This window comes from Canis lupus, chromosome 21 (genome assembly GCF_011100685.1).
Source record: "Canis lupus familiaris isolate Mischka breed German Shepherd chromosome 21, alternate assembly UU_Cfam_GSD_1.0, whole genome shotgun sequence".
NCBI classification, from domain to species: domain Eukaryota; kingdom Metazoa; phylum Chordata; class Mammalia; order Carnivora; family Canidae; genus Canis; species Canis lupus.
This window is the reverse complement of record NC_049242.1, coordinates 34,261,481-34,274,778: the sequence shown is the minus strand read 5'-3', so window position 1 is coordinate 34,274,778 and position 13,298 is coordinate 34,261,481. Positions and strand designations below refer to the sequence as shown.

The 13,298-nt window shown below is 35.8% G+C and overlaps 1 protein-coding gene across 1 annotated transcript in view; it reads left to right on the top strand.

Moving 5' to 3' along the window:
• RNF141 (ring finger protein 141) overlaps positions 1-12,945 on the top strand; it is a 34,026-nt gene extending 21,081 nt beyond the window's left edge. Inside the window, 2 exon segments of the mRNA NM_001048019.1 lie at positions 6,768-6,875; positions 12,168-12,945. Of these exon segments, the coding sequence (NP_001041484.1) occupies positions 6,768-6,875; positions 12,168-12,318 (259 nt within the window). The 3' untranslated portion in view covers positions 12,319-12,945.
• Positions 12,946-13,298: the final 353 nt, after the last annotated feature.

Sequence of the window (13,298 nt, the reverse complement as noted above, 5' to 3'; positions counted from 1 at the left end):
GGTCCAGACATGTTGACATCCTGTCTTATTGTCATACTGAGTGGACAGCAAAAATCTGTATTGATAGTGTCTTTTACCTTAAAATTAAGAATATGCTTAGTAAGAATTTCTCTTTTATCACTTGATTTACAGTCGCATTTTCTGGTCCATTCTTAACCAACTGGTTTCCAATACTATATTGTAGTAAAATTTTATCTCCATTTATCATTTTCTGTTTCTCTTTATAAGATTATTTGGTTTTCTAGGTTTGGCTGTACAAGTGGTACTGAAATACTGAGTGAATTTTAGAACATGATAGGCAGTGTTTAGGCTTTTCTTTTCTGTATTTTGTAAACATACAGAAAGGTGTCTGATTTTCTGCTTTTCTTCCTCTCTTCAGAATGGTGGTTTTTTTGGTTGTTGTTCTGTTCTACTTAAGTATCTTGAAAGCTGAGAATAGGATTTACCAGGATATTTAAACTCTGTGGCAGCAAATGAAATGAAAGTAATACTTTTTTCTTGTTGTAGTCATCTCAGTGAAAGAAGTAAGGGTATTATCCCTGGAAAGTCAATGCCTGATTGGTAGGTCAGGACTACTTCTTGCCTTTGTATGATTTTTGGTTTTTAGTTATACCCTGATACTCTAGTTCATAGAAAAAGAGATTTTTCAAGTCGAAGGAGATTTTAAGAGATATTTATTTGGTTCAGTCTTATAGACATAAGAGATATTTAAGATATTTATTTGGTTCAGTCATATAGACATACATATTTTTATTAGTGGTTTACATTTATCAAGTACTTGTAGTGTATTAGGCATTTTGATGAGTCCTTTACATGTATAAACTCACTAAATCCTCACAACCCCATTGGGATACAATTACTGGCCTATTTCAGAGAAACTGAGGTTTATTTTTTATTTTGAAATCCATAGGTATATTTTATTGAATCCAACACAACCACTCTTTAACAAATGCCAATAATAGTTAAGAATCACAGAAATACCTCATACAGAAAAGTGGAGGTAAATAAAACATGATTTACTTATCTGAATTATATAAGATAAAACATCAGAGGTATCCAGGAGAAAAAAATAGCCAGATTCCCCAACATGAAGAGACGTAGCTTTCCAAAGGTTCACAGTTGCAGATGACAACATCTGTATGAGCAAGAATCACATGAGCACTCTTGGAAGCATAGCAGTCACTTTCACCTAATCACTACATATGCCAAGGACCTCTTCATCTTGGCCTGGAGCACCCATCACTCTCAAAGATCTGCAATTCACAGTATAAACATGGACTATACAATGTATAGTCAAGCTCTTGTATACCATGCTCGCATTTTCCAGGTTGATTCAAAATTGGTCTAATAACATTCTAGAACCCAATGCTGCAGAAGTAGAAAAGATAGCCTGCCAGACATTGCTGGGAAATGATAATGGGCTCTATTCATTCTATAGGTCCAAATATTGCTTTGTTGCTATTATTACTGTCTTTTTAGTTTTCAATATCTAAAATAAGATAATAAACAAAAATCCAAATTTTCTGTTTCTTTTAAAAATTCAGAATTCAACAGTGGACAGAGCTTCCCCATTGGCTACAAAGTAGCAACTGTACTCTGAAAAGAAAAGATGCATTCTCCCATTTATCCTACTTCCCACTATGTATTATTACATTTCCATGGACAGCTGCATTCACCTCCATTATTTATTCAGCTGCTATAATTCTCTTCCTTTTGAATTCTTATATAAATTTTTTGTATATTTTTTATTGGAGTTTAATTTGCCAACATATAGCATAACACCCAGCCCTCATCCCGCCAAGTGCCCCCCTCAGTGCCCATCACCTAGTCACCCCATCCCCCTGCCCCCCTCCCCTTCCACTACCCCTTGTTCGTTTCTCAGAGTTAGGAGTTTCTCATGTTCTGTCACCCTCTCTGATATTTCCCACTCATTTTCTCTCCTTTCCCCTATAATCCCTTTCACTATTTTTTATATTCTCCGAATGAATAAGACCATATAACGTTTGTCCTTCTCCGATTGACTTACTTCACTCAGCATAATACCCTCCAGTTCTATCCACGTTGAAGCAAATGGTGGGTATTTGTCATTTCTAATGGCTGAGTAATATTCCATTGTATACATAGACCACATCTTCTTTATCCATTCATCTTTTGATGGACACCGAGGCTCCTTCCACAGTTTGGCTATTGTGGACATTGCTGCTAGAAACATCAGGGTGCAGGTGTTCCAGCGTCTCACTGCATCTGTATCTTTGGGGTAAATCCCCAGCAGTGCAATTGCTGGGTTGTAGGGCAGGTCTATTTTTAACTCTTTGAGGAACCTCCACACAGTTTTCAAGAGTGGCTGTACCAGTTCACATTCCCACCAACAGTGCAAGAGGATTCCCCTTTCTCTGCATCCTCTCCAACATTTGTTGTTTCCTGTCTTGTTAATTTTCCCCATTCTCACTGGTGTGAGGTGGCATCTCATTGTGGTTTTGATTTGTATTTCCCTGGTGGCAAGTGATGCAGATCATTTTCTCATGTGCTTTTTGGCCATGTGTATGTCTTCTTGGTGAAATTTCTGTTTATGTCTTTTGCCCATTTCATGATTGGATTGTTTTTGTTTCTTTGCTGTTGAGTTTATTAATAAGTTCTTTATAGATCTTGGATACTAGCCCTTTATCTGATAGGTCATTTGCAAATATCTTCTCCCATTCTGTAGGTTGTCTTTTAGTTTTGTAGACTGTTTCTTTTGCTAAGCAGAAGATTTTTATCTTAAATCCCAGTAGTTCATTTTTGCTTTTGTTTCCCTTCCCTTCATGGATTTATCTTGCAAGAAGTTGCTGTGACCAAGTTCAAAAAGGGTGTTGCCTGTGTTCTCCTCTAGGATTTTGATGGATTCTTGTCTCACATTTAGATCTTTCATCCATTTTGAGTTTATCTTTGTGTATGGTGGAAGAGAATGGTCTAGTTTCATTCTTCTGCATGTGGATGTCCAATTTTCCCAGCACCATTTATTGAAGAGACTGTCCTTTTTTCCAATGGATAGTCTTTCCTGCTTTGTCGAATATTAGTTGACCATAGAGTTGAGGGCCCATTTCTCGGTTCTCTATTCTGTTCCATTGATCTATGTGTCTGTTTTTGTGCCAGTACCACACTGTCTTGATGACCACAGCTTTGTAGTACAACTTGAAATCCGGCATTGTGATGCCCCCAGCTCTGGTTTACTTTTTCAATATTCCCCTGGATATTCAGGGTCTTTTCTGATTCCACACATATCTTAAGATGATTTGTTCCAGCTCTCTGAAGAAAGTCCATGGTATTTTGATAGGGATTGCATTAAATGTGTAAATCGCCCTGGATAACATTGACATTTTCACAACATTAATTCTTCCAGTCCATGAGCATGGAATATTTTTCCATCTCTTTGAGTCTTCCTCAATTTCTTTCAGAAGTGTTCTGTAGTTTTTAGCGTACAGATCCTTTACCTCTTTGGTTAGGTTTATTCCTAGGTATCTTATGCTTTGGGGTGCAATTGTAAATGGATTGATTCCTTGATTTCTCTTTCTTCAGTCTCATTGTTAGTATATAGAAATGCCACTGATTTCTGGGCATTGATTTTGTATCCTGACACACTGCCGAATTGCTGTAGAAACTGAGGTTTGGACAAATAAATGACATGGCTAGAAATTGGCCTAGCTGAGATTCACATTCAAACCAGGCTGGCAATACAGCCATGCCCTAACTTCTGCATTATTACTCTTTTATGTGTGCTAAGCACTGTATGACAATGCTTCTTAAACTTTGTATTCAGAGGAAGAGCTTGAGAGTCCATCAAGTTCCCACATGGTGTCACTGCTGCTAATCTACCAATAACCCTTTGAGTAGTAAGACTCTTGCCACATTTAGCCAAGTGGTAGTCCGTCTTATACACCTGGAGGTATGTGGGACTCACTGCCTCAGAGATGCAAGCCTTTTCATACACAAATGGCTCTAATCACTATGAAAATTTTCCTTTTGCATTATATTCCTCACAGCAGCCCAAATCTGACTCTTGAGGCAGCATAGCCACAGACTCTAGAACCAAATTGCCTGTATTCAAATCCTGGCTCTACTCCTAACTGTGTGCCTTTGGACAAGTTATTAAACTCTTTTTCTGCTGTTCCCTCATTTTTTTTTTTTTTTTTTTTGAGGATGATGACAATAGTATCTGTTTCATAGGATTTTTGAGAGTTAAGTGAGTCAATATATGTAAAATGCTTACAACAGTGCCTGGCATGTAATAATGTCTATAAGAGCTCACTTTCATTATTTTTAAATTATTACTGTATTCGACTCATTTCAGTGGCAGTAGCCTCTGAAATCCCACCAAACAAATCTATTCTTTCTTCTAGTCCTTCTAATATTTGTAAACATTATAAAATTATCACTGATCCTCTGTTCTGCAGGTTGAGCATCTCCAGTTCCTTTAGCTTTTGTTACATGAGTCTCTTTTATATCTGGGAGGCTTTCCTGGAAAATCCTTTATATCACTATCTCTTTCAGTGTAGGAGGCATAGAACTGAATACTCCATTCTACAAGTGGTCTAACAAGGACAAATAGAGCAAGACCTTTTCTCCTTCCTTCTTCTGGCTACTGTACTACTAGCACAAAATCAAGTAAACATAGTACAGTTTCTACTGGCTGCTTCTGTGTTTCCTGTTCTTTCTTTTACTTCTGTCCAAAGTGATGCTCTTCTTCATAGCCCTCTGCTCCTCACTTTTAAATTCTAACCTTCAGAAGTCTGTCCCTCTTTATGGGTTCAGTTATAGTCTCTTCTACTGACACCTTCCTTAGGTGTAAATTGTAAGCTCCTCAAAAGCAGAGACTCCAGTTTATCTGGGTCTGGTACAGAATGTAGCACCTAAGAGATGCTTAAACATTGAACTGAGTATATCTAGAAAATGAGATGCAAAAAAAAAAAAAAAAAAAAAAAAGAAAATGAGATGCATGTATATCTAGGTTTTCTCAGTTTCCCCACTTTGATTCAGTGGCTATATTCTTTTGTCATCAGTTTAATCTCTTAAAACATCCTGATTTGTCTTTTGCAATGGCCCTTTACCAGGCCCTAATTTTCTCCCAGGTGAATTGCTGCTGAAGTAAGAATCTGATTGGTTTTCCTCCCTCTAGAATGTCCCTATCTGCACTCCCAATTAATCTTCCTGAAGTATTATTTCAGTGGGGGTTCACTTTTCTTTTGATCAACTCTGATTCTAGTTTGCCTATCAGAACAAGTTTAAACATATTATTTTGACATTCAAGGATCACTTCATCTCTCCTATATTTAAGCAACATTTGCTCTCAGTTTTCTCCCTGGAGCATCATGCCACGTCTTTGTTACACACATGCATCAGAGGTTTTGGGATTTTTTTTTTCCTACCTCCACAACTTTATTTATTCACCTAGAATGTCCTCTGGCTATCAAAGTTCTGTCACTTTTCAATCTCATCTTTCCAACAAATTTGAAATACTCATTTGTTCCTTCTTAGCACTTACTACTTGTATATTTGACATTTGCTTATATTCTTTTTGTTCAAATTGACAAATTTTAAAGTGGAATATCAATGTCTTGTATAAGCACAGCAGGGAATAAAAACATATTAGAGATACCTCCTTCCTTTAAGAAGTTTATAGTTAAGTGACTATACTTTTGAAATATTTAATTTTTTTAAGATTTTTATTTATTATTTATGAGAGAACAAGCAAGGGGAGCAGCAGAGGGCGAGAGGGAAGCAGACACCCTGATGAGCAGGGAGCTTGATGCAAGGCTGAATCCCAGGACCCTGGGATCATAACCTGAGCTGAAGGCAGACGCTTGACCGACTGAGCCACCTAGGCACACCAAAACATTTAAATCTTGCATAATTATGAAAGTAACACATGCTTGATGAAGAAAACCTGAAAATTGTAGAAGAGCATGAAGGATAAAAGCAAATTAACATCATTGTAAGAAACATTTACTGAGAACCTAAGACAAACTGCTTATATTCAAAGAACTTAGAGTTTGTAGATAGACCAACCAATTAACAGCCAATTAAAATTCAATATTTAAGTCCTTTAATTGAGGCAAATGTTGGTTTTTAGAGCACAGAGAAGATATTTTGAGCTGAGTTACTGAGGTTACAGTTTACCAAACTCACAAGGATATTCCAGGAAGGGAAACAAGGCACTCGACTCACTCAGGGGCACCCTACACTGGGGCTGAAGTAGAAGGCTCAACATCCTTTTCTTCCAAAAGGGTTCCTTAAGGACAGAGACTTCCTACCTTTTGTATTTACTGTAGCACCTGATTATTAAGACTAAGTTATTCTTTCATTTATATGCCCATTATCAGCATCAGCATGGTAAGATCCAAGGGCAAGGTCCATATTTTACAGAGCTTTGTATCCTGCATGACAAGTAAATCTATCAGTTGAATCTATTTATATAAATGTGATATGATTAAAATGGGCTGTTACTTTCAGAAAGAGAAAGTATTTCCAATTTTTGTTTATATATTCTTTTTAATCTTCACAGTATTATCCAGTTTTTCTTTATGAAATTTGTACCTCTTCATACTTCTTCCCTAAATATATGTGTTATCCCAAAAAATTGTTAATTTAGTCTGATTTTGCATGAGTCATGTTTTGCTTTATATTGAAGGTACATAGATGTTTGATAATGCTTTCTAAGGCAATGGAGACAAAGTTTAAAGCATGATAACAACAGAGAATATTATTGCTCCAGCTCAGTTTTCACATTGCAGGGTGAAGCAGCTGACTGATGAGGAGGAGTGTTGTATCTGTATGGATGGTCGAGCTGACCTCATCCTGCCTTGTGCTCACAGCTTTTGTCAGAAATGCATTGATAAATGGTAAGTTATCTGCTACCCTCATGGGATAGGCAAAGGTCAAATGGGAAAGTGTACATGAATAAACTTCAAAAAAGACAAAAATATTGTGGTTAAGTATAAGAGATTTTGTTCTTTAGTACTTTGAAATGTATGACATGCTTCCTCCTCCAGTTAAAAATATTTTTGTATTTAAAGTTTATAAAATGTGGCAATGTGTCTTAGTTTTTAACAGTTTACTTTTGATATAAGATTTGTGCGTGACTTGTCTAGAATCACAAACTTCCCTTTTTCTTCATTTTCCTCATTTCTATATTTTTTCCTCTGTATGTGATGAAAAGGAATAACATGAATCCTTGAATACTGATTACTGGACCTGGAGGGAACTTTAGAGATCAGCTAGTCAAGTTCATTATTTTACAAAATAAGAGTGAAGCCTTTAGGTGGCTTTATAATTGACATACAATAAACTACATATATTTAAAGTATAATTTGATATGATTTAACACATGTATACACCCATAAAAAAATCACAGTCCAGATAATGAACAAATTGATCACCCCAAAAGTTACTTTGTGCCCCACTGTAAAGTCTCCTTCCCAACCCTTCCTTCCAATCTCTAGACAACTAACCTGCTTTCGATCACTATAAAGTAATTTGGATTTTCTAGAATTTTTATAAATGAAATCATATAGCATGTGCTCTTTTTTCATTCAGCATAATTATTTTATCCATATTGTAGCATGTTATCAGTAATCCCTTTTTTAAAGATTTTATTTATTTATTTTTAGAGAGAATGAGCTTGAGCAGGGGGTAGGGGCAGAGGGAGGAGTAGAGAGAGAATCCCGATCCCACGAACCTGAGATCACGACCCCAGCCAAAATCAAAAGTTGGATGTTCGACCAACTAAGCCATGCAGGCACCCCACAGTAGTTCCAGGTTTTTTGTTGCTGAGTAGCATTCATTGTATATCATAGTTTATCTATTCACCTGTAATGGATATTGTGTTGTTTCCAATTTTGGCCATTATAAATGAAGCTACCATATACTTTTGTGGACAGGTCTTTCTATGAACATATATTTTGGTTTTTTCTTGGTTAAATACCTAGAAGAAGAATGTCTAGATCATATGGTGGATGTTTAACTTTTTAAGAAACTGCCAGCTGTTTTCCAAAGTGCTTGTGCCATTTTGCACTCCCATCAGCAACGTATGAGAGTTCTAGTTGTTCTACAACTTTGCCAATACTTAGTAGGGTCAGGCTCTTTTTTTTTTTTTTTTTTTTTAATTTTAATTCCAGTGTAGTTAATATCAGTGTTAGCTTTGGATGTGCAATATATAGATTTAATAGTTTCACATACTACTCAGTGTTCATCGAGATAAGTGTACTCCTAGTCCCCTTCACCTCTTTCACCCATCACCCTACCCACCTCTTCTCTGGTAAGTATGGTCAGTCCTTTTAATATTAGCCATTCTAATAGATGTGTAGTAGTATTCATTCTTATTGTAGTTTTAGTTTGTATTTCCCTACTGACTGATGATGATGAGCATCTTTTCATATGCCAAATCTGTATGTCTTCTTTGGTGAAGTGGCCATTCACATCTTATTTCCTTATTGAGTTGTTTTCATATTAAGTTTTAGAATTCTTTCTATCGCTTCTTGGCCTTTTGGCTAAGATCAGGTGAAGTTTTAGAATTCTTTCTATATTATGAATACATGTCCTTTATCAGATATATGACTGACAAATATGTTTTCTCACTTTGTGATTTGTCTTTTCGTTCTCTTAGGAATCTCTTTGAAAGAGTAGGAGTTTTTAATTTTGATGAGGTCCAATTTATCAGTCTGATTTATGATTTATGCATAGTGATTTTAGTGTCATATCTAAGAAATCTGTCTAACCCAGCGTCACAAGGATTTTCTTCTATTCTTTGGGAAGTTTTATAGTTTTAGGTTTTACATTTAGGTCTGTGATCCATTTTGAGTTAATTTTTTATAGATGGTGTGAGGTATTAATCAAAATTCTTTTTTTGCCAATGGCTATCCAGTTGCTCCAGCACGTTTTGTTGAAAAGACCATCTTTTCTTCACTAAATTGCCCCTTAACCTTTACTGGAAATCAGTTGCTGAAATATATGTGGGTCTGTTTCTGGACTCTTATTTTGTTCCATTGATCTATTTATGTCATACCAATACCATGCTACCTTGCCTAATGTAGCTTTCTGAATCTGAATCTTAAAATTAGGAAGTGTAGGCTCTCCAACTTTGTTCTTTATCAAAGTTGTTTTGGTTATTCTAATTCTTTGCATTTCAAAATGAGTTTTAGAGTCAGTCTGTCAGTTTCTACCAAAAAAAGCTGTAAGGAATTTGGTTGGAATTGCATTAAATAAATAGATTGATTTGAAGAGAGTTTTCTTAAGAATATTCGGTTTTCCAGTCTATAAACACAGAATATTTCTTCATTTATTTAGGTTTTCTCGCATTTCTCTCATCAATTTTTGTAGTTTTCAGTATGGCATATCTTTGACAGATTTATCCCTAATTATTTTGAATTTTATACAATTTAAATAGTATATTTCAATTTCTGATCAGTGGTTGCTAGTATCTAGAAATACAATAGATTTTTATGTATCAATCTTACATTCTGCAAACTTATTAAACCCATTTACTAGATCTGATAGCTTTTTTGTAGATTCCATAGGACTTTCTTGAATATCTGAACATCCTTTTTTGAAAATATTTTTTCTGGATATAGAATTCTAGATTGATACTATTTTTTCTCTCAGTACTTTAATGATGTTGCTCCACCCTCATTTTTCTTACCTTATTTCCCATGAGAAATATGCTATCAACACTTATCTTTTTGGCCCTGTAGGTAATGTGTTGTTGTTTTTTTTTTAATTTAAGATTTATTTGTTTGAGAGAAAAATCATGGGGCAGATGGAGAGGGAGAGAAACAAGCAGACTCCCCACTGAGTGCAGAGCCCATGTAGGACTCAATCCCAGGACCCCAAGATCGTGACCTGAGCTGAAACCAAGAGTCAGAGGCTTAACGAACTGAGCCACCAGGGAATCCCTGGTAGTGTTACCATTTTTCTTTCTGGCTGCTTTTAAGGATTTTTTCTTTATCATTAATTTTGAGCAGTTTGATTATGATATGCCTTCCAATAATCTTCATGTTCCTTATGCATAGGGTTCATTGAGCTTCTTGGATTTGTAGGTTTATTGTATCATCAATTTTGAAAATTTTTCAGCCATTATTTTCTTAAGTATTTTTTTCTGTACTCTCCCTTCTTCTGGGACTCAAATTACACATATATTAGATCACTTCAAGCTGTCCCATGGTTCATTGCTGTTATTTTCCTTTTTGAAATAATTTCCTCTGTGTTTCATTTTGGATAGTTAAAATTACACTCTTTTCAAATTCACCAGTCTTTCTTTCTGCAGTGTCTAACTTATCATTAGTCCAATCCAGTGTATTTTTTGCTTCAGATATTACAGTTTTCACATCAAGAAGTTCGAGTTTTTAAAATGTCTTCCATGCCTCTATTTCATGTTTGTTCTGTCTTCTAGTGTTTTTAGCACATAGACTACAGATATGATAACTGTTAATCTTCTTGCCTGCTAGTTCTAACATCTGTGTTCACTTGGTTTTGATTGGTTTTGATTTTTTTCCTCTTCATTTGGGGTTGTATTTTTGTGTTTCTTTTTATGCCTGGTAGTTCTTGACTGAGTGCCAGACATTGTGATTTTTACCTTTTTGGGTACTGGATATTTTTGTATTGCTATAAATATCTGTGAGCTTTGTTCTGGAATATAGTTACTTGGAAACAGTTTGATCCTTTTGGGTCTTGCTTTTATGATTTGTTAGGCAGGACCAGAGCAGTGTTTAGTTGAGAGCTAATTATGCCCCCCTAATGAGGCAGGACCCTTCAGAGTACTCTGCTCAGTGCGGGAGTTAGGAAGCTTTCCAGTCTGTCTGGTGAGCAGGCAATACTCCAAGCCCTGTATGAGTTTTGGGTACTGTTCCTTCAAATCCTTTTGGGTGATTCCTGAGCCTCAGGTAGCTTCCTCACATGCACATATTGATCATGACTGCCGAATATACTCTAGGGGGACCTTCAGTAGTTTCCAGAATTCTCCCTTTATGCAGCTTTTTGCACTTAAGTACTTCAGTACTCTGCCCTGTGAACTCTAGCTGCCTTGGCCTCCTGAGAGTCTCAGCTGTGTCTCTTCAACTCAGAGAGTTTGCCAGGCTCCATCTGGACTTCTGTTTACTCTGCAGCCTAAAAACTCTCAAGGCAATAAGCTGGCAGTTATAGGGCTCACCTTCTTTGCATCCCATCCTCAGGGATGATTGCCTTGTGTTGTCTGATGATGTGTTGAAAGCCTTGTTTCATGTATTTTTCCAGTGTTCTAATTAAGTCGGAAGATAAATCTGGTCTCTATTGGCCAGAAGCAGAAGTTGACTCTTAGAATCGTGACTTTTGTGCACAGAAGAGAACATGTAATTATCTTAATAAAATATCTCTGAGGAACCAGAAATGAATCTGAATAATATATGCCAGCTCTAGCTTTCACATTTAGTTTTTGGAACAGATTTCTAAATTTTTGTACAAAAGCCAAAGAACAATTGATATAATTTAATTACTTTGGTCTCACTTTTCACTGAGAAATGAAGAGAAAAACATTCTCCCTGCATCACATGTTTCTGGCTCAAATGTGGTATTTTTGAAATTTCCAAAATAATATTTGTCAAGACAAAAAAAAATCCCTTCGGAAAACATAATCTCATTCAAGTGTTCATATATAAGTTCTTTCTCTATCAGAAAAGTTATTCTGCATGTAAGGTTCATCTTCTGTTCTAAACCTTGAATGCTTCCATTCCCTTGTTTTTAGCTACAGAAGATAGGGAAAAACTCAAATGTCCTCTCCCGGAGACTAATTAAATGAATTCTGCCCTGTCCATACAGTGTTCTGTTTAAAAAGAACAGACAGCTCTAGCATGTACTGCTACATAAGGGCCTATAAGATATACTGACAAGTAAAAATAAATAAATAAAAACAGTAATGTATATATACACACAACCTTAATCATGCTTAGCCTATCTCTAGAAGAATATGTAAGAAACTAGTAAAAGTAGTTGCCCCTGGGGATAAGAATTAAAGATTAGGGTGGAAAGAGATTTATTTTTCACTGTATACTTTTATTGCTATTTACTTTTTTTAAAGCCATGTACATGTATTACTTTTCAAGCACACCTATTTTTTAAAAAGAAGAAAAAGAAAACAAACTGTTCTTTATTTGACTCTCTGATAGGAGTGATCGACACAGGAATTGCCCTATTTGTCGCCTACAGATGACTGGAGCAAATGAGTCTTGGGTGGTATCAGATGCACCCACCGAAGATGATATGGCTAACTATATTCTTAACATGGCCGATGAGGCAGGCCAGCCCCACAGGCCATGACCTTGGGGTGAAGGTCTTCTGTTGCTATTATGAGCTACAAACACTTTGGTCATGGGAGAAGAATGCAGGGATATTGTGGCACAGACACAGAGAAATCAATTTTCCCTACCCTCTTATTTTCGCTATTCTGACAATTTGTTCCATTTCTTTTGATAAACTTTCCATGTCTTCCATTTATAGTAAACTAAAATTTGCTACTGTTTTAGACCATATTTTTCTATTATTTATCTGTTCTAATATATATTAGAACTAATTGCTCTTGAATCCTTTGCTGAGGTAACAGCAACATTTCCAGAGGCTTCTGAAACACTATTTTTCAGGGCAGGAGTATTCTGGAATCTATTTAGTTAGGTTTAAAATAAACCTTGAATGTTAAAAAGTTGTAGCCATCTGAGAGAAAATTTGAAGTGACTGAAAATGTAGAATATATCAAAGTGCATGTTACTACTTAGTCTTTCTGCTGGAATCTAAGGAGTGTGTATGCCCCCTTGTGGTTAATTATTGCTCCTTTAATAATTTTTACTTGAAATGATCCACAATTATTTCATAACTTTAACAGTGTGTTTTGGAACTACATGTTTTTTACTTAAAAGCTTCCCCCCCCCCATGCTAATTTGGGTGAGAACTATAAAGCTGGGTGTGACTTTGCCTTGTAAATGGATTTCTGCTGGGGAATCTTCTTGGCTGTTTGGGATATGGCTTTCCCACAGCTGGGAAAGTGTTCTAAATAGCTTTTGAAAAAAAAAAAAATAGCTTTTGATAATGCTCATGCATCTTGGAGTTTCAGAAGGAAATTTTTCTTCATCACAAATCCTGAATTTTGTATTTCCAAATTATGATAAATCATTCAGTATTGGTTCGTGGTGCTTTTATTTTCTTAACTTGAAGGCATCTTTCTGATGTTTCAAAGTCTTCAAATTTCTTACATTATTAAGAGAGAAGAAAATAAGGTATAGCCTTTTAAACACCTACAATAAACA